Genomic DNA, 20,271 nt, shown 5'->3' with positions numbered 1-20,271 from the left:
AACCGGCCTTCGGAGGACGCAGCGTGTGAATTTGGACACGAAATGTTTTTCTGCTGCAACACACCTGATTCAAATGGTTAGCTCATATACCGTATTTTCCTCACTACAGGGCGCACTTAAAAGCTTATAATTTACTCAAAAAAACACAGTGTGCCTTATAATGCGAATCAAGTCTTCATTTGACAATCTCAGGCAGTTAATGAGGGCCATCTTCCACACGCCTTATATATGGGTCAATTGATGAACTTGTTGATCCATAGTGGTTGTACACAGCACTCTGCCAAAATATTTCAGTACGTTTCAGTACGACTATTAAATTGCAAGGTAGCATCGCTTTCAGCATTACGGCAACTGTGGTCAGGGGCGTCACCAAAGTTGGCTACTACTAGTCGATCGCATGACATTTAAAAAAAAACTTTTTTTCTATAGGGTAGAGTGGGGTAAGTAGTGCCAATTTCTACTTAAAGTGCTCTTAAAGCAAGGGGATAACAGTAATGGCTCCAACTAAGATATCTACATATAAGTAGTTTAGGACCTGGGAGCAATTGTTTTGGATCTTAAACAAAGTTTGAGAAATACAGCTTTAGAAAAAAAGTGGTTTTGTGGCACAACTTGCCCCTGGTATGGGGTAAGTTGTGCCATTAGAGAAAATACACTGGGGTAAATTGTGCCATTGATAATTGAAGTAAAACAGATCATTTTAATCTCACAAATGATAATGCTCTATAAAAGAAAGACAAATTCTATACAAATTACTTGTTTAACTTTAATTTAAAGTCTTAACATCAAAGGCCACTTTTCTATCACAAGGCCTATACAGTCACATGAACACCTAATTGAGTCTTGAAAATATGCTCCTTTCTGGCTGTACCACCAAGTTTTGTGGTGTGGTGTAAACACATAGGCTACTCAGAACAAAATCAAAATTCAAAAATGAGCACCTAATCATCCGCAGCTGAATCTCATCCCAGATTCGGCCTACCACTGAACATCCCACATGGCAATGCTGCAGGGGAATGTAAATTTATGCTCCCTTCCCTTTTGTGGTGTGGGTAATTTCTTGAGCACGTCACCTATAGGGATGATCCTTCATCATTCTCTCTAAATGTGAAAATGGGCTTACCATCAAGAGACCTCTTAGAACTTTGCTTCAGAAATTTTGCACTAATCTCGTCACCTTCAACATTCTCCACCAATCCAACAGTTATAGGATTTTGATTTTTTACCCGCAAACCTCACAATGACAAAGTCACCAGCAGACAAAATCTTGTCACCATCATCATCACTCTGGACACCTGAACTGTCATATTCAGTGACATCACTAAGTGGAAGTGGAACGTAACTTTTTTCTGAGCTACTGGGGAGCACTTTGTTTTTGTATGTTTTACTTTGACCCCTTCAGGCTCCCCTTCTTATTTCCACTCCTTTTCTTCTTTTCAGCCTGTTTCTTTTCTCTGCTGTGCATCTTCTCCAGGCCATCTTCTGCCTCATCATTGGTGGTGGAGGTTTCTTCTGAGCTAGTGTACTGTCATTTTCTTCTTGGTTTTGTTTCGAATTGCAGCTTTCATAGCCCTTTTCTTCTCTCATTCTTTTTCTTTTCCTGTTCAGCCTTTTTATCTTTATCTTCTGCCAGTGGCACAATTTACCCCAGACCCTTTGCCACAAATTACCCCAGACCCACCATTTTGAAAAAAATTATCCCCCCCTGCTGTTTTGAGCAAGCATCGTGCTAATTGTATGGCTGTAGCTTACCAAAGCACTAAAACATAGTTGAACTGTTTTCAAAGTTGTTTATAATTGTTCACAGCAATAAAAAAAAACTTAATCATAGAAATTTTACTTTTGAGGGCAAAAAAATGTTTTTTGAACTTAAATGTGCTTACCTCTCAAGCCATGAGTGAAATGGATGCCCCTTCAAAATAGGTGGTCACATGACCAACTTCTTCTATGGTTTTCTGGAAAACAGGGGTGGAACTACTTGGCCCTTGGCACAAATTACCCCACTCTCCCCTAGGCTAGAATCCATTCCATCGCTTGATTGACATACAGGTAAGCCTAACGGGACGAAATCACAGTGAACCGCATTTGCGCAATAGACAGTGTCCACACCCCCTCACCGCTGCAAGTTTGTTTGGCTGTGCATACACAAACCTGGCGCTAAAGCTAACAGGCTAATCAACTCACTCGCTTTTTTCTTTTAAATAAAGTTTATAACCATCAAAATTGAGTGGGGTTGCTGGACCAAGTAAGAAGCCAAACCGTATCACTTTCATATGAAATGGAAGTTGGACTTTTTTTTACCTCATTTACTGGGTTGACCGTCCCTTTAGCACAGCACCATCTGGTGGATGCATAACGCAACTAATGGATGCATAACACAACCCTAGTCAACCCCAGTTTGATGCAGTAGCTTCTATTCTATGTGCTTTTTAATCCGATGCGCCCTATATATGAAAAAAATTGTAAAATAAAAACTCCATGAAGGTGCGCCTTATAATCCAGTGCGCCTTATAGTGCAGAAAATACTGTACAAGCTCTGAGATCTTGATCATTTCAATTAGGTGTGTTGCAGCAGGGAGACATGGAAAACAGGCAGGACAGCAGCCCTCCAGGACCAAGTTTGGATACCCCTGATCTAATTTATCCACCCTTCGGAAAAACTTGAGGGGGACTGTACACATGCAACTCTAGGCAATAATAATTATCATACCAATTGCAATACCTCATTAAATGGATAAACAGCAATACATATCTAAAGTACCCATGAGCTTTTTTGACAATACATTATTTGTTTTTATCCATTTAAATCTGCCTGACTCTGCCATGCCTTCACTGTTTTTGAATGTATTATCTCATAGAAAAACACTACCTGTAAACGCATATCCATACATTTAACATGACAAGTTTTTAAGGTTACCTGTTGAGAAAAATCACCCGGCAGTTGTAGCGTACATTGCGATGCATGATGGGCCTAAGGGAGAAGAACACCCAGAACCACACAAAATAAACAGGACTGCAATTTACACATAGAAGAAACTTACTGTCTTTCATTTAAAGTCTCCCTCAACATTTTTCTTTATAAGGGGGGAGGGAGTATTTGTTTAAACAGTCAATATGACTTCACAGATAAACATGCTAAATAAGAAGAGGGTGGATAAAGCACTTTTTTGCTCCACATTGTGCCTCTAATTTGATTTGCAAGAAACTCATCCATCCATCCAACATCTGCCCCTTATCCGGGTTGGGCCGCGGGGGTCAGCAGATTTAGGAGGGATGCCCAGACTTCCCTCTCCCCAGCCACTTCATCCAGCTCATCCCAGGGGATCCCAAGGTGTTCCCAGCCCAGCCGAGAGACATAGTCTCTCCAGCACGTCCTGGGTCGTCCCCGGGGTCTCCTGCCAAAGGGACACCTCTCTGGAGAAGGCGTCCACAAAGCATCCTGTTGAGATGCCCGAGCCACTTCATCTGGCTTCTCTCAATGTGGAGGAGCAGTGGCTCGATTCCGAGTCGCTCCGGATGGCCGAGCTTCTCACCCTATCTCTAAGGGAGAGCCCAGACAACCTGTTGAGGAAACTAATTTGGGGCCGCTTGTAACCGGGATCTTGTTCTTTCAGTCACGACCCATAGCTCGTGACCATAGGTGAGGGTAGAGGCGTAGATTGACTGGTAAATTAAGAGCTTCGCCTTCCAGCTCATCTCTTAACCATGACGGATCAGTACAGAGTCCGCTTCACTGCCGATTCGCCTGTCAATCTCATGCCACATCCTGCCCTCGCTTGTGAACAAGACCCCAAGATACTTGAACTCCTCCACTTGGGGCAGGATCTCATCCCCGATCGGGAGAGGGCATTCCAAGCTTTTCCGACTGAGGACCATGGTCTCAGATTTGGAGGCGCTGACTTTCATCCAGACCACTTCACACCTGGCAGTGACGCGCTCCAGTGAGAGCTGGAGATCACGGCTTTAAGAAGCCAACAGCACCACATCATCTGCTAAAAGCAGAAATGCAATGCTGAGGTGATCAAACCGGACACCTTCAAGGCTTCTGCTGCACCGAGATCAGGGATGTCCAAAGTCCGGCCGGCGGGCCAAATCCGGCCCCCGGTCAGATTTCATACAGCCTGCAGCTTCGGTCTTATAATGTATTATTTATGGCCCGCCTGCACTGTTAAACTGAATTTAAAAAATAATGAAACTTTAAACTATAATTCCTCCTTTTACCAAAAGGTGGCAGCACCTTTTTAATGTCAGTCTGCATCCGTGGCGCGCACCCCTCTCCACTCATTTCTGCCATGCCGACTGCAACGAAATCGAGGAAAGTTGACATTGAGGGCCGTCGCTCTCAAGAGAGATGAGAATTACAATACTTCTTCACTGAAAATCAAGGCAATTGTGTTTGTCTAATTTGTAAAGAGACAGTTGCCTTGCTTAAGGATTTCAACCTAAAGAGACACTATCAGACTAAACATGCTCACACATACGACAAGGTAACAGGGAGTGACCGTGCTGGTAAAGTGAAACAGCTCCAAGCTGAACTGGCATTACAACAGCGATTCTTCACGCGTGGCTGTGAGTCAAAAGTAAATATTACTAAAGCAAGCTACGAAGTGGCCATGTTAATACTGTTGATGTTATGAATTTGTAGACGTGACACAACCTATTACTTTCTGAAAGATATTGTAAAATTTACTTGTTTTAAGTTTTAATAATAACAGACAACTTTGCATTACTTATAACTCCTGCTTAAAATGTTCTTGAGGCAAAAATAGTTTTAAACTCATGTAAATTTAAGGTATTTCATACAGTTTGTTCAATGTTATCTGACTCTTCAGATATGAATGAAAGGCAGAATTTGTGTTTTTAGAGTTGTTCACATCTGCCCAAGTGGCTTATATTTGGTTATTTTGTCATTTGAAAAATAAAGACAATAAAGACAATAAAGACAATGAAAATTGTTTTATAACAGTGTGTATTTGCATGAATTTTTTATATTAAAACTATATAAAAAAACGATTAAAAAAACTATATGAAAACTATTAGCCCCCAGCCCCCTTCACTTTATCAAATTTGGCCCTTTGCAAGAAGTTTGGACACCCCTGGCCTAGATATTCTGTTCATAAAGGTTATGAACAGAATCGTGATGAAGGGCAGCCTTGGCAAAGTCCAACCCTCACTAGGAACAAATTCAACTCCGGAAACACTCCCGAAGTACTCCCGAATCACTTCCCACGGAACTCCCTAAGGGACACGGTCAAACGCCTTCTCCAGGTCCACAAAACACATGTGGACTGGTTGAGCGAACGCCCATGCACCCTTGAGGATCCTGCCAAGAGTATAGAGCTGGTCCACTGTTCCACGTCCAGGACGAAAACCACACTGCTCCTTAATCCGAGATTCGACCTCCCGACGGACGCGCCTCTCCAGCATGCCTGAATAGACCTTACCAGGGAGGCTGAGCAATGTGATTCCTCTGTAGTTTAAACACACCCTCCGGTCCCTCTTCTTGAAGAGGGGGACCACCACCCCAGTCTACGAATCCAGAGGCACTGTCCCCGATGTCCACGCAATGTGTTGCTATGCGCTGTGCTTTGTGATGCCAAGTCGGTTTATTTTGTTATTTTGTTTCCATGTTGTTCTTATCTATTTAGTTTTCCCTGTCCATTAGTGCTTTGTTTGTCTTTTTGTTTTATTTGAATTAAATCACTTTTTATTTAACTCTATCCGCTTTCTTGCTTCCCTGCACTTTGGGTCCTAGATCCTTGATAACTGATAGCGTCGAGAAAATTTTGGTCCACCATCTGGCGTGTCAGGAGCGTAAACCAGTGCACTGTTAACACTGTGTATAGGTGCTATGGGGTGCTAGTGATGTCATGAGTTGGTGGGAAGAAGATCTCCTCAATTCCAATGACATGCCTGCCATTAAGGAATCAGAGCCTGGAGACTCTGAGGTGAACTTTCCTATCTCTGGGGTTTGAAGTCACTGAGGTGATTAAAAAGCTCCTTGGTGGCAGGGCCCTGGGGTTGGATGGGATCCACTTATCCCTAAACTGTTGTGGGGCTGTCCTGGCTTACACGCCTCTACAAAATTGTATGGGCATTGTGGATAGTGCTTCTCGATTGGCAGACTAGGGTGGTGGTCCCCATTTTTAAAAAGGGGGACATGATGGTGTGTTCCAACTACAGAGAAATCACATTCCTCAGCCACCCCGGTAAGGTCTGTAAGGAGAGGAGGGTCGGATCTCAAATTCAGGAGGAGCAGTGTGGTTTTCTTCCTGGCCATAAAACAGTTGTCCAGCTCTACACCCTCAACAGGGTCCTCGAGTATGCATGTTTGGTCCACATAACTGGCAGTAAGTCAGATTATTTTCCAGTGAGGGTTGGACTCCACCAAGGGTACCCTTTGTCACAGATTCTATTCATAACTTCGATGGGGAGAATTTCTAGGTGAAGCCGAGGCATTAAGGGTGTCTGGTTTGGTGACCTTAGCATCGCATCTCTCCATTTTACTGATGATATGTTCTTGTTGAATTCTTCAACTCGTGATTTACAACTTTCAATGGAGCTGTTTGCAAAATGTTGTAAAGGGGTTGGAATGAAAATCAGCACCTCCATGGTCCTCAGTCGGAAAAGTGGGAAATGCCCTCTCCGGGTTGGATGAGATGAGATCTTGCCTTAAGTAAAGGAGTTCAAGTATCTTAGGGTCTTCTTCACAAGTGAGGGGAAGATGGAGCGTAATATCGACAGGCGGATCGGTGCAGCACCTGCTGTTGTAGTGAAGGAGCTGAACCAAAAGGCAAATCTCTTGATTTACTGCTAGATTTATTTTTCTTCCCTAACCTATGGTCACGAGGTGGAGGTCGTGACCGAAAAAACAAGATCCCTAATACAAGCGGCCAAAATGAGTATCACCCGCAGGGAGTCCAATCTCTAACTGAGAGAAAGGGTGAGAAGCTCAGTCATCCACAAGGGACTCTGACTCAAGCCTCTGCATTGAAAGGAGCCAGGCGAGGTGGCTCGGACTTCTGAATTGGATGCCTCCTGGACGCCTCCTTGGGTAGGTGTTGCGGGCATTTTCCACCAGAGACAGGCTCAGAGGATGAACCAGGACACGCTGGAGTCACTATGCCTCTCGGCAAACTGCGCGCTGCATTGACGCAGTGACGTCTGAGCAGCTGATGCCTGATTGAATATACTAAGTAGGCCTTAAGACTTATGTAGACAGCATGGGGATGAGATCAGTCAATGTTTATGTTGTTAACAAAATTCAAAATTTTTTCAAGGTATTTCAATTAAATTTTTGCTTCACTGTTTGTCCCATCTCCAGCTGTGTGGCAAAACCTAACCGCTGAACTAGCGCCTGAAAAGCCAGAAAAAGTATCACAAAGTTAAACATAATAGCAATTTGTTAAATAAAAACCTGAAAAACAAGCACATCATGAGAAATAGACGATGATTAATAGAATAGTGTCAAGATGTTGCCCCATAGTTTATCATACAAGGCAATCATGTCTGGAATGTGAGGACAAGTCCTTTTATTTCTTGATTTCAGCATTTTTTTTTTATAGTTAATACTTACATTCCCACATCACAAATAATGTCTTCGGTAATGGGAGATTCTAGAAGCTTCTTGAGAACTTCAAAACAGTGGAGCAATGTATCCGATTCATGAAAATGGTCTGCGCAGCCATACCCACTAAAAAAATTAAGAATTATAAGAACGGTATTAGCCAATATGAAAAGAAAGGTAGGGCAAAAAATATAATCCACATTTTGTCTGAGACATTTCATTTCAAGAACATCAAACACTGACACTTTGGTACAAGAATATACAGTAATTAGAGCTGTGCGATATGAGGTACAGTGTCGTACCTGAATGAATTCAATGAACATTCTTAAACTCATTCATATATTGGATGCATGTGAATTAAACAAAGCGCATTTTTGGTTCAATGTTTTAGTGAACGGGCTGATTCTGGGGCCAATGAATGGTTTTTGAAGGGCAGTTCATTTATGTCCCGAGTTTATTCTTCGTTAGACAAAGTCCCAGGTATTCTCCTCACAGACGACCAAAGAATCCTGTAAACGAGGCTTAATTAAGTGGGAGAAAAATTGTTTGGCAACCACGGCCACTGCTGCATGTCACGTGTGTCATCAAAATGCGACGTGGTAGGAGGAAGGAAGAAAGCGTGATGATCTTTCAGTCAATGTCACTCATCTGCGTGATGCGCAACCCTGCTCGCCCATTATATTTTAAAAAGCATTGATAAGGTATCTACGCCTCCCCTGCATCATTAAAAGAGGAAGAAGAAATTCAATTATTTTATTATAAAGTCGTCATCTTTTTAATTTCAATAGTTTTGTATCATTTTGAACCAAAATCGCTGAATTTTTACAGTTACTTTAAAACCAAAGACGATTCGCTCAGAGGAGCCAACTTCCTGCCTAGCCTCCTCTGAGGATTACGTAATCACACGGCTGCCTATGTTGACAGACTATGCAGTTGGACTGAACTGCTCTCTGTCTTTATGTCGCTGTTTAAGTGTTCAAACACTGTGGCTATATTAACTATTTTCTGTAGTTAAGGTGATGTATATAATATCTAGTGTTTTTTGTCATCTGTCTGTAATGTCGTGTTTCTTAAGATGAACAAAACGGCTTTGAAAAGAGACCTTACGGAGGCAACGAAAAAAAAAGGTTCTCCAGCCTTAAGGCTAGTGACCCCGGGATGCTTCATGCGCCTACTTGTAGAATAAAAGATCTCCAGTTCAAATTTACAGTGAACAACTGCGGAGGAGTCGTTCATTTATTTCGTTTTACATTCGTTTATTTTTTTCTTTCTGTTTTTACATTTTGTTTTACAATGGAGGATTACATATCCAAACGATTTTCAACTATGGATTTTGGGACGAAGCAGGAGGTCGTCAGTAAAGGAAGACCAACTCCGGAGTTAAAAGGTTTTATTCGGACAACGGGACTTCGGAGGAAGTCGTTTCAAACGGAGTGGTACGCACGATCAAAAGTGCTTTATTGAGTGTTCTTATGTGTGAAGACTGCTGATATGAGATTTTAATTAAAATAGTTCAAATTAAATAATGAATAAGCCACACTGGAGCAGCGTACCCCAACCTTTTTAGTTAAACGGTTAGGTGCCAAAAACATTTTACCGGGGGATGGCATCAGTGCCTCCCCAGTCATGAACCTCACGTACATACATACATACATACCGTAGTTTTCGGACTAAAAGTCGCTCCGGAATATAGGTCGCATTAGCCATAAAATGCACAATAACGTGAAAAAAAAACATAAGTATGTCACTTCGGAGTATATTCTCCATTTTCTGTTAGCTCTTGTATATACACTGCTCAAAAAATATTAAAGTAACACTTTGAAAACACATCAGATTTCAATGGTGAAATTTTTTTGGGGGGATATCTATACTGATATGGACAGTTTAATGTCTCAGGAACAAAAGGATGCCACATCTTTTAATGGAAATAAAAGTTTTCAGCCTACAGAGGGCTCAGTATACAGACACCCCAAAAATCAAAGTGAAAAAATTATATGGCAGGCTTGTCCTTTTTGCCTAAATTCAATTTCTGCAACTCAAATTCTTCTTCTGCAATTCTTTTCAATATCTTGTGTGGCCCCCACGAGCTTGTATGCATGCTTGACAACATCGCGGCATGCTCCTAATGAGACGACGGATGGTGTCTTGTGAGATGTCCTCCCAGATCTGTCTAAGGGCATCAGTGAGCTCCTGTAAAGTCTGAGGAGCAACCTGGCGGCGTATGATGGACTGAAACATTATGTCCTGAGGTGTTCTATCGGGTTTAGATCAGGTGATCGTGAGGGCAATTCAATTGTGTCAATTCCTTCATCCTCCAGATACTGTCTGCATACTCTTGCCACAACAGGCCGGGCATTGTTGTGGATCAGGAGGAACCCAGGACCTACTGACCATGGGTGCAAGGATTTCATCCCGATACCTAATGGCAGTCAGACTGCTGTTCTCTCGCCTGTAGAAGTCTGTTTGTCCCTCCATGGAAATGCCTCCCCAGACCATCACTGACCCACCACCAAACCAGTCATGCTGAATGATGTTGCAGGCAGCATAGCGCTCTCCTTGGCTTCTCCAGACCCTTTCACGTCTATCACAGGTGATCAGGGTAAACCTGCTCTCATCTGTGAAAAGCACAGGGCGCCAGTGGCGGACTTACCAATTCTGGTGTTTTATGGCAAATGCCAATCGAGCTCCACGGTGCTGAGCAATGAGCACAGGAAACAGGACATCGTGCCCTGAGGCCACCTTTGTGAAGTCTGTTTCTGACTGTTTGGGCAGAGAAATTCACACCAGTAGCTTGCTGGAGGTCATTCTGTAGGGCTCGGGCAGTGCCCAACCTGTTCCTCCTAGCACAAAGCAGCAGATATCGGTCCTGCTGATGGAATGAGGACCGTCTACAGCCCTGTCCAGCTCTCCTAGGGTAACTGCCTGTCTCCTGGAATCTCCTCCATGCTCTGGAGATTGTACTGGGAGACACATCAAATCTTCTTGCAACAGCACGCATGGATGTGCCATCCTGGAGGAGTTGGACAATCTGCAACTTCAGGAGGGTTAAGAAATCGCCTCATGCTCCCAGTCGTGATAATGACTCTAGCTAAAGCCAACACTTGCGGAAAAACTGTTAAAAAAGGTCAAGAGGGAGGAACTTGAAATGGCCTCCACCTGCAAAATCAGTCCTGTTTTGGGGACCATCTCGTTGTTGCCCCTCTAGTGCACCTGTTGTTAATTCCATCAACACCAATGCAACTGAAACTGATTAACAACCCCCTCTCCCACGTACCTGACCAAAACCTTATCAGAAAAGTCTAATTGAATTCATGCCATACCCACCCACCCACACACACACACACACACACACACACACACACACAGTACATACCGTAATTTTCGGACTATAAATCACGTTTTTTTGCATAGTTTGGGTGGGGGGGCGACTTATAATGAGGAGCGACTTACATGTGAATTTTTTCAAAAAGTAAAAAAAAAAAAAAAAGTGAAACCGCGATAAACGAACCGTGATGTAGCAAGCGATTACTGTAATCTGAATTTCAAGTGACGTCAGCAGCGTGGCGCGGCGTGGCGCGGTGGTTGTTTACAAAAAGGAAAAAGATTGATCACGGGATGACGAAGATGACGAAGGGCCCCACGTACTACCGGCATCATTAGCGGCTTTGTTTCTAAGTGACATGGAGGATGAAGAGTTTGAAGGATTTAAGGATTTGGAGTGACACAGAAGGTTTGAAAAACTATTATGGCTTTTACGCACGCCCGGCCCTACTCTACCGAGCTTCTTTCACCTCCGTGGATAGAAGTCGGGGGCCAGCGGTCGGCCGGGTGGCTGTCCGGGGATGGAGGATGGGGCTCGGTCATGGCTTTTACGCACACCTGGTCCTATTCTATGGATCTCTCTTCCACCTCCGTGGCTGGAAGTCCACGCCGCCACACGCCTCGAAGTTTGTTTTGTTAAATAAAGAGCCGTTTACCAAACCCACGTCTTTCCTTGTACTTTGTTAACGTGACAATATAGTTATATACTAGAGCTGTGGAATAACGACGAGGCTGACGTCAGGGTGCACGCGCATCGTTGTTGACAAAGGACGAGGAATTTGATCGATGTATTTAATGATTTAGAGTGCACAGATGGTTTGATATTATTGCTTATATAATAGTTATTTGATATATAATTTATATATCGTTATACGGGCCTGTGGAATATTTTGAAGTGCAAGCGCCGTCATCGGCGCGCACCCATTGTTGACAAAGGACGATCGATGGATTTAATGAATTGGAGTGACACAGATGGTTTTATAAACGTGTTATTTATGTAATAGTTATTTTAATAACTCTGAATGTTATGTTGGGCCCATTCTCAGCTCTTCGTTTATGTTTATGTCATGTTAGCATACCTATCCTTTAGTCTGTTGTTGCTCATTCATGTCTGTTCTTGGTGTTGGATTTTGTCGAATAAATTTCCCCCCAACATGCGACTTATACTCCGGAGTAACATATATATGTTTTTTTTCACGTTATTGTGCATTTTATAGCTAATGCGACCTATATTCCAGAGCGACTTTTAGTCTGAAAATTACGGTATACACACACACACACACACACACACACATGTATATATATGTATATATATATATATATATATATATATATATATATATATATATATATATATATATATATATACACACATATATATATATATATATATATATATATGTGCCGTCGCGGCGGGCGGGGGAATGCTTACGAGTCGCTAACGTTGCCCGTTGATCGGCGGAAAATTCTCATCCCTGAGCTTCACATATAAACATTCTGTTAGCTAATTACGGGCCAATGTTAACCCAAGGGAAATAAGTAGGTATAATAAATGAATTTGTAACAGTTTTGTTGCAAAGCACAATCTTATAATCTTAAAATTATATCTCATGTTTGTGTAGTCTATAAGCAAAGAAAGCATAAGGGAAAACAGAAAACTAACCTTAACAGAATGCTAACAAACGTAAAAGGTAGGCTATATCACGAATCATTATTTACTCAATTTACTGTGTTGGGAACGGACTACTCATTCAAATAAGTAACTGAGTTATTATATTATTATATATTAGTTATTAGTATGATAATTGAATTACTGAATAAAAGTAACTTGTTAGCAGGGAAAGTATTAGTTAAAAAAAAACACAACACATGCAGGTTTTTTGCCTTTAACCTCAATGAATTTGAAATAATGTTTATAGGACCATCTTGAAAATGCTAACGTTTCATCGGCTTGCCCCTGACTCACCATGTCTGCCTCTTCTCTCAGTGTAAAAGCACTGACTGGCTCCCATGATGCTGCCTTAGCCAATCAATCACTGACTTATTACGCCCGAAAACTCTGAAGGGGGCGCTAAATTGCCAACTCCCCAAAAAAGTGATATGACAAATAGTAGTTTACTGCTCTGTGGTGCAAAATATTATTTTGGGAGGGGGGGGCTGCCCCCACGTGCCCTAAAAAAAAATGCTGCCCTGGGCCATGTCGCCCATGCTCAAAAGCTATTAATAAATTTGCCAATTACCACTTGAAATAACAAATATGTAGCTCAAATTAAGAGTTTTTTTTTTTATTGTCTCAACAAGACCGCTCATGGTTTTATTTTCAGTAGGCTAGATTATTCTAATGGTGTCTCTACCGTTTTTTATAAAAAAAAGAGCTATATAATAAGCAGCTGCAGACTTATACTACCGTATTTTTCGGACTATAAGTCGCATTTTTTTTCATAGTTTGGGTGGGGGAGCGACTTATACTCAGGACCGACTTATAAGTGAATTTTTTTCACAAATTTTTACTTGATTAACACATTACTTACTAGTATAGTTGATCACTTCACATGTTATTTTCACTTGAAACCGCACTATGACTGTGGAATAATTGGAGCCTTACAGATGATTCGATAAACGTATTTGTGTCATAGTTATTTGACATATAGTTTATTTAGAGTAGCAACGTGTGTGTTGTTAGACTTCAGTAATTTCCGATTGTCTAGGGAGGCCGTGAAGGCAGTGCGGGGGGGGTGGGGGGTGGGGGAAGAGCGATCCAGGGTGCTTGCGTGTGTTGGCTCATATGTTGAGCCAACACACGCAAGCACCAGTGAAAAGGGCCAGTTACCAAACCCACGTCTTGCCTGGTACTTTGTTAAAGGTACAATACAGTTATATACTAGATCTGTGGAATAATTGGGGCCGCAGCTGATGCGAGGGCGCACGTAGGTCTGGAATCGACAGCTGTTTTTTGTTTTTTGTTTTTTTTTTTACACAGAATGAATATTCCGGTGGATTTAATGATTTGGAGTGACACGGATGGTTCGTTAAAATTCTTGTTTATATTACATTTATTTGATATATCTAGTCTGACGTCAACAGTTGTGTATTTTATTTATTTTTTTCATACAGAGAGGATAAATATTCCGATGGATTTAATAATTTAGAGCAGGGGTGTCAAACTAATTTTTTTCGGGGGCCGCATTGTAGTCATAGCTTCGTTCAGAGGGCAATTATGACTGTCAACCCAAATAAATGTTTGAGCACCTTAAATTTTATACAGTAAAAGCTACAAAACAAACTGCCAATAACTCGTTTTCAAATCAGACGAGTAAACATTGGTCAAATGTTTAAAAAAAAGATATTAAAAGTGAAGACAATTTGCAATTCTAGTAATCACGCATGAATTTGATACACAATTTATCTTTGCGGGCCACATAAAATGATGTGGCGGGCCGTATCTGGCCCCCAGGCCGTGAGTTGGACACCTGTGATTTAGAGTGTCACGGATGTTTTTTTAAAATTGTTCTTTATATTACATTTATTTGATATATCTAGTCTGACGTCAGCAGTGCACAAAGTCTTTCTGGCGTCAACAGCCGTGTGTGTGCGTGTATTTTATTTTTTTTTAAGTGAAACAACACGAAGATTCAGTTGGCTTTAAAGATTTGGAGTGACACGGATGGTTTGATAAAATTGTTGTTTATATTATTGTTATTTCATACATAGTTTATATATTGTTATATGGGCCTGTAGTAAAATTTGAACTGCAACGCGCCGCTGACGTCAGACATGTTTACATAAAGGAGGACGAACTAGATCGATGGCTGTAATGATTTGGAGTGACAGAGATGGTTTGATAAAGGTGTTATTTATGTTATAGTTATTTGAATAAGTGTTAATGTTACATCAGGCCCGTTCTCAGCTTCTCGTTTGTGTTTATGTCACGTTAGCATACCGTATCGTTAGCATGTTGTTGCTGGTTCAGGCTGATGTCAGGGCGCATGCGTGGCGTTGTTGACAAAGGATGAGGAATTTGATCGATGGTTTTAATGATTTGGAGTGACACAGATGATTTAGTAATATTATTGCTTGTATAATAGTTATTTGATATATCATTTATATATCGTTATATGGGCCTGTGGAATATTTTGAAGTGGAAGCGCCGTCAGCGGCGCGCACCCATTGTTGACATAAAGGACGATCAATGGATTTAATGAATTGGAGTGACATATGGTTTTATAAACGTGTTATTTATGCAATAGTTATTTGAATAACTCTGAATGTTACATCAGGCCCGCTCTCAGCTTTTCGTTTGTGTTTATGTCACGTTAGCATACCTATCGTTTAGCCTGTTGTTGCTCATTCATGTGTGTTTTTGGTGTTGGATTTTGTCGAATAAATTTCCCCCAAAATGCGACTTATACTCCGATGCGAATTATATATGTTTTTTTCCTCCACATTGTGCATTTTATGGCTGATGCGACTTTAGTCCGAAAAATACGGTAGTCCTTCTAAACACCAGCAAATACCACCTCTTCACACCAGCCATCAAATCACATTGCCGTTCAGTAAGTCAAAGAATACATTTTAAAATCTTGCTGCTGCTCTGTGAATCTCTAAATAGTCTTGGACCAAAATACATGTAAGATACCGTATTGGCCCGAATATAAGACGACCCTGATTATACGACGCCCCCCTCTTTTTCAAGACGCAAGTTTGAAAAGAATTTTTGAACACCAAATTTGATTTTTATACAGAAAATAATTACAGTACATCTGAAATAAATGATTATAATAATATATTCGAGAGAAAAAGCATGTTGTTTTGCCTCATTCAATTCATGCAAAAACTGTCTTATCAAATCTTAATATCTGAACATTTAAATATGTAAACTAAAATGCAATCACATTTGTAAATGAATGGCTTCTGGTTTTTGAAATGTAAATAAACCTACTACTACTGTGATAAAACAACAAAATTGCAATAACTGCATTAACCATCAAAGTAAAGTCTAACTGTAACTGTAGTCTTGAAACAAATTTGAATAAGGAAAAACATTGCAATAAAATATTGCAAACTGCTACCGCTATTTTTATTTTTATTCTTCGTGACAAGGGTTTGCTTTGACCTGGGGAGTTAAGTTCAGCATTAGCTTTGAAGATATCTGGCGTTGTGAATGGGCATAATGTCTAGACCCCGAATAAAAGACGACCCCAACTTTTTCAGTCTTATTTCAATGCAAAAAAAACACCGTCTTATATTCGGGCCAATACGGTATATCAGGATTGATAATGTGCATATCGCACAGTACTATTACTTTGTATATTACAGAGTGAGAACATTTCAATGAATCACACCAGATTTCCAGCTCTGGGCCCAGTCTGTATTTGGCTCCATGTTCTTTGGCAATCTCAATACCTATAGGAAAACAAAGAACAAACATCAAATGATTAGACAGATTAAATTAATTGTAGATTATTATTTTTTTTACTGTTTTGCATTTTAATGCTTACTACAAAGTTTATTTTTTGTAGCTCAGTGGTAGAGTGGTTATTCTCCAACCCAGAGGCTGGGGGTTCGATCCCCAGCCACTACGACCATGTTAGTTTCCTTGAGCAAGACATTGAAAACTCAAAATTACTTTATTTATCAGTTAGGAACTTCATTTGCAGACAGAGCGCTAGCATAGGCAGAGGCACACATTTTGTACGATAAAGTTTCATCGATATTTTATTTATTTCGGCAAGTACCGTATTTTTCGGACTATAAGGCGCACCTAAAAACGTAAAATTTTCTCAAAAGCCGACAGTGCACCTTATAATACGGTACGCCTTATATATGGACCAAATTCCTAAATTTAAACTGGCCCGAAGCATTGTGTCATGAAATCTATCATAAGTGGCCCGCTGAAGACTATGAATCATGAATCAAAAATACTATGGATCATTATTTTGTGATTATAAAGTTATTTGTTGCGTCTGAAGTTGAAATAAAAAAGATAAAATGGAGAATGATTTGATTTGGATTAAAAATCTTGCATTAATGATGATCAAACATACTGTAATGAAGCTGTGTAATTATGCATTCCTTAGGTCATGCAGCAAGAAAAATGGAATATCCAAGCAATAATCCATCCATCCATCCATCCATCCATCTTCTTCCGCTTATCCGGGGTCGGGTCGCGGGGGCAGCAGCTTTAGGAGGGACTCCCAGACTTCCCTCTCCCCAGCCACTTCATCCAGCTCATCCCGGGGGATCCCAAGGCGTTCCCAGGCCAGCTGAGAGACATAGTCTCTCCAGCGCGTCCTGGGTCGTCCCCGGGGTCTCCTACCGGTGGGACATGCCCGGAACACCTCCCCAGGGAGGCGTCCAGGAGGCATCCTGATAAGATGCCCGAGCCACCTCATCTGGCTCCTCTCAACGTGGAGGAGTAGCGACTCTACTCCGAGTCTCTCCCGGATGACCGAGCTCCTCACCCTATCTCTAAGGGAGAGCCCGGACATCCTGCGGAGAAAACTCATTTCGGCCGCTTGTATCCGGGATCTCGTTCTTTCGGTCACGACCCATAGCTCGTGACCATAGGTGAGGGTAGGAGCGTAAATCGACCGGTAAATTGAGAGCTTTGCCTTTTGGCTCAGCTCTCTCTTCACCACAACGGACCGGTACAGGGTCCGCATTACTGCTGACGCTGCACCGATCCGCCTGTCGATCTCGCACTCCATCCTCCCCTCACTCGTGAACAAGACTCCAAGATACTTGAACTCCTCCACTTGGGGCAGGATCTCATCCCCGATCCGGAGAGGGCATTCCACCCTTTTCCGATCGAGGACCATGGACTCGGATTTGGAGGTGCTGACCCTCATCCCGACCGCTTCACACTCGGCTGCGAACCGTTCCAGCGAGAGCTGGAGATCACGGCCTGAAGAAGCCAACAGCACCACGTCATCTGCAAAAAGCAGAGACGCGATGCTGAGGTCCCCAAACCGGACCCCCTCAACGCCTCGGCTGCGCCTAGAAATTCTGTCCATAAAAATTATGAACAGAATCGGTGACAAAGGGCAGCCTTGGCGGAGTCCAACCCTCACTGGGAACGAATCCGACTTACTGCCGGAAATGCGGACCAGACTCTGGCATCGGTGATACAGGGACCGAACCGCCCTTATCAGGCACCCCGTACTCCCGAAGCACCCTCCACAGAACCTCCCGAGGGACACGGTCGAACGCCTTCTCCAAGTCCACAAAACACATGTGGACTGGTTGGGCGAACTCCCATGCACCCTCGAGGATCCTGCCGAGGGTGTAGAGCTGGTCCACTGTTCCACGGCCAGGACGAAAGCCACACTGTTCCTCCTGAATCCGAGGTTCGACCTCCCGACGGACCCTCCTCTCCAGCACCCCTGAATAGACCTTACCAGGGAGGCTGAGGAGTGTGATTCCATCCAAGCAATAATAATAAATTTTATTACAGGCTTTTGGCGCACGGGGTAAAAAACAAACATCACATACCGTATTTTTCAGACTATAAGTCGCGTTTTTTTTTTCATAGTTTGGGTGGGGGGGGGCGACTTATACTGAGGAGCGACTTATATGTGAATTTTTTCACAAAATTTCAAAATTCCCCAAAAAAAAAAAAAAAAGGTGAAACCGCGATAAACGAACCGCGATGTCGCAAGGGATTATTGTAATTTGAAGTTCAAGTGATGTCAGCGTCGCAGCACGGCAGTTGTTTACATACATAAAGGATAAAGAGTCGATCACGGGATGACGAAGATGACAAAGGGTCCCACGTATTACCGGCATCATTAGCGGCTTTGTTTGTAAGTGACACGGAGGACGAAGAGTTTGAAGGATTTAATGATTTGGAGTGACACAGAAGGTTTGAAAAACTATTATGGCTTTTACGCAGGCCCGGTCCTACGCTACGGAGTTCTCTTTCAACTCCGTAGATGGTCGTCGGGGGCCGGCGCTCGGCCAGGTGGCTGTCCGGGGACGGTGGATGGGGCTCCGACATGGCTTTTACACACGCCCGGTCCTACTCTACGGAGCTCTCTTTCACCTCCGTGGATGGAAGTCGGGGGCCGGCGCTCGGCCCGGTGGCTGTCCAGGGACGATGGATGGGGCTCGGACATGGCTTTTACGCACGCCCGGTCCTATTCTATGGAGCTCTCTTCCACCTCCGTGGCTGGAAGTGCCACCTCCGGGGATGAAAGTCCACGCCGCTACACGCCTGGAAGTCGACGCCGGTGCTTGGGGCCGTGTGGGGGTTAACTATTTATGTTATAGTTATTCGATATATTTCATTTCGTGTAGCAACTTGTATATGTTTTTATCATTACAGTTCAGTAGTTGTTGGCTCATTGAACTCGTTTTGTTAAATAAAGAGCCGTTTACCAAACCCACGTCTTTCCTTGTACTTTGTTAACGCTACAATATATAGTTATATACTAGATCTGTGGAATAACGACAAGGCTGATGTCAGGGCGCACGCGTGGCGTTGTTGACAAAGGACAAGGAATTTGATCGATGGATTCAATGATTTGGAGTGACACAGATGGTTTGATAATATTATTGCTTATAGAATAGTTATTTGATATATAATTTACATATTGTTATATGGGCCTGTGGAATATTTTGAAGTGCAACCGCCGTCAGCTGCGCGCACCCGGCCAGCATTGTTGACATAAAGGACTATCGATGGATTTAATGAATTGGAGTGACACAGATGGTTTTATAAACGTGTTATTTATGTAATAGTTATTTGAATAACTCTGAATGTTATGTCAGGCCGGTTCTCAGCTCTTCGTTTGTGTTTGTCACGTTAGCATACCTATCGTTTTGCCTGTTGTTGCTCGTTCATGTCTGTTCTGGGTGTTGGATTTTGTCAAATAAATTTCCCCCAAAATGCGACTAATACTGCGGAGCGACTTATATATGTTTTTTATGTTATCGTGCATTTTATGACTAATGCAACCTATATTCCAGAGCGCCTTTTAGTCCGAAAAATATGGCAATAAAAGAGAATCTAGTTGCATTGTTCTACAGGAAAGCGGCACTCAGCAGCTTCGAGATATCTCACTAAGTCAAAGTCAAATTGTTAATTGTCAATTCCTCCGCATGTCAAGACACACAGAGATCGAAATTACGTTTCTCACTATCCCAGGGTGACAAGACAGAGTTCACAACGCACATACAAGTAAACAACGGCCGAAGAGGTGTCAGACAGCTGAGGAGGGGTCAGACAGCTGCAGAGGAACAACGTGGCAACATGACTCTTATCTGTTTGAACAACAATCCATTTATTGGAATATTAGCTGAACAACGTGGCAACGCGACTCCTTTCTGTTTGAACAACAATCCATTTATTGCTATGTTAGCTGAACAGCGTTGCTACAGTTGTG

At 42.3% G+C, this 20,271-nt stretch overlaps 1 protein-coding gene across 4 annotated transcripts in view; it reads right to left on the bottom strand.

Annotated features, from left to right (window-relative positions):
* The window catches only part of LOC125966890 (glutamine-dependent NAD(+) synthetase), a 106,543-nt gene that overhangs the window by 71,231 nt on the left and 15,041 nt on the right, over positions 1-20,271 (bottom strand). For all 4 annotated transcript variants that reach the window (XR_007480564.2, XM_049717450.1, XM_049717452.1 and 1 more), the window contains exons 2-4: positions 16,231-16,291; positions 7,577-7,693; positions 2,918-2,971 (exon numbers count right to left, since the gene is read on the bottom strand). Coding sequence is in view for 3 of the 4 variants with exons in the window: in XM_049717450.1 (XP_049573407.1) it covers positions 2,918-2,971; positions 7,577-7,693; positions 16,231-16,291 (232 nt within the window). In the remaining variant the exon portion in view is untranslated. The remainder of the gene's footprint in view (positions 1-2,917; positions 2,972-7,576; positions 7,694-16,230; positions 16,292-20,271) is intronic.

The sequence above is a fragment of the Syngnathus scovelli genome, chromosome 4 (genome assembly GCF_024217435.2).
Source record: "Syngnathus scovelli strain Florida chromosome 4, RoL_Ssco_1.2, whole genome shotgun sequence".
In the NCBI taxonomy this organism is placed as follows: domain Eukaryota; kingdom Metazoa; phylum Chordata; class Actinopteri; order Syngnathiformes; family Syngnathidae; genus Syngnathus; species Syngnathus scovelli.
This window is presented reverse-complemented; position numbering and strand designations above follow the sequence as displayed.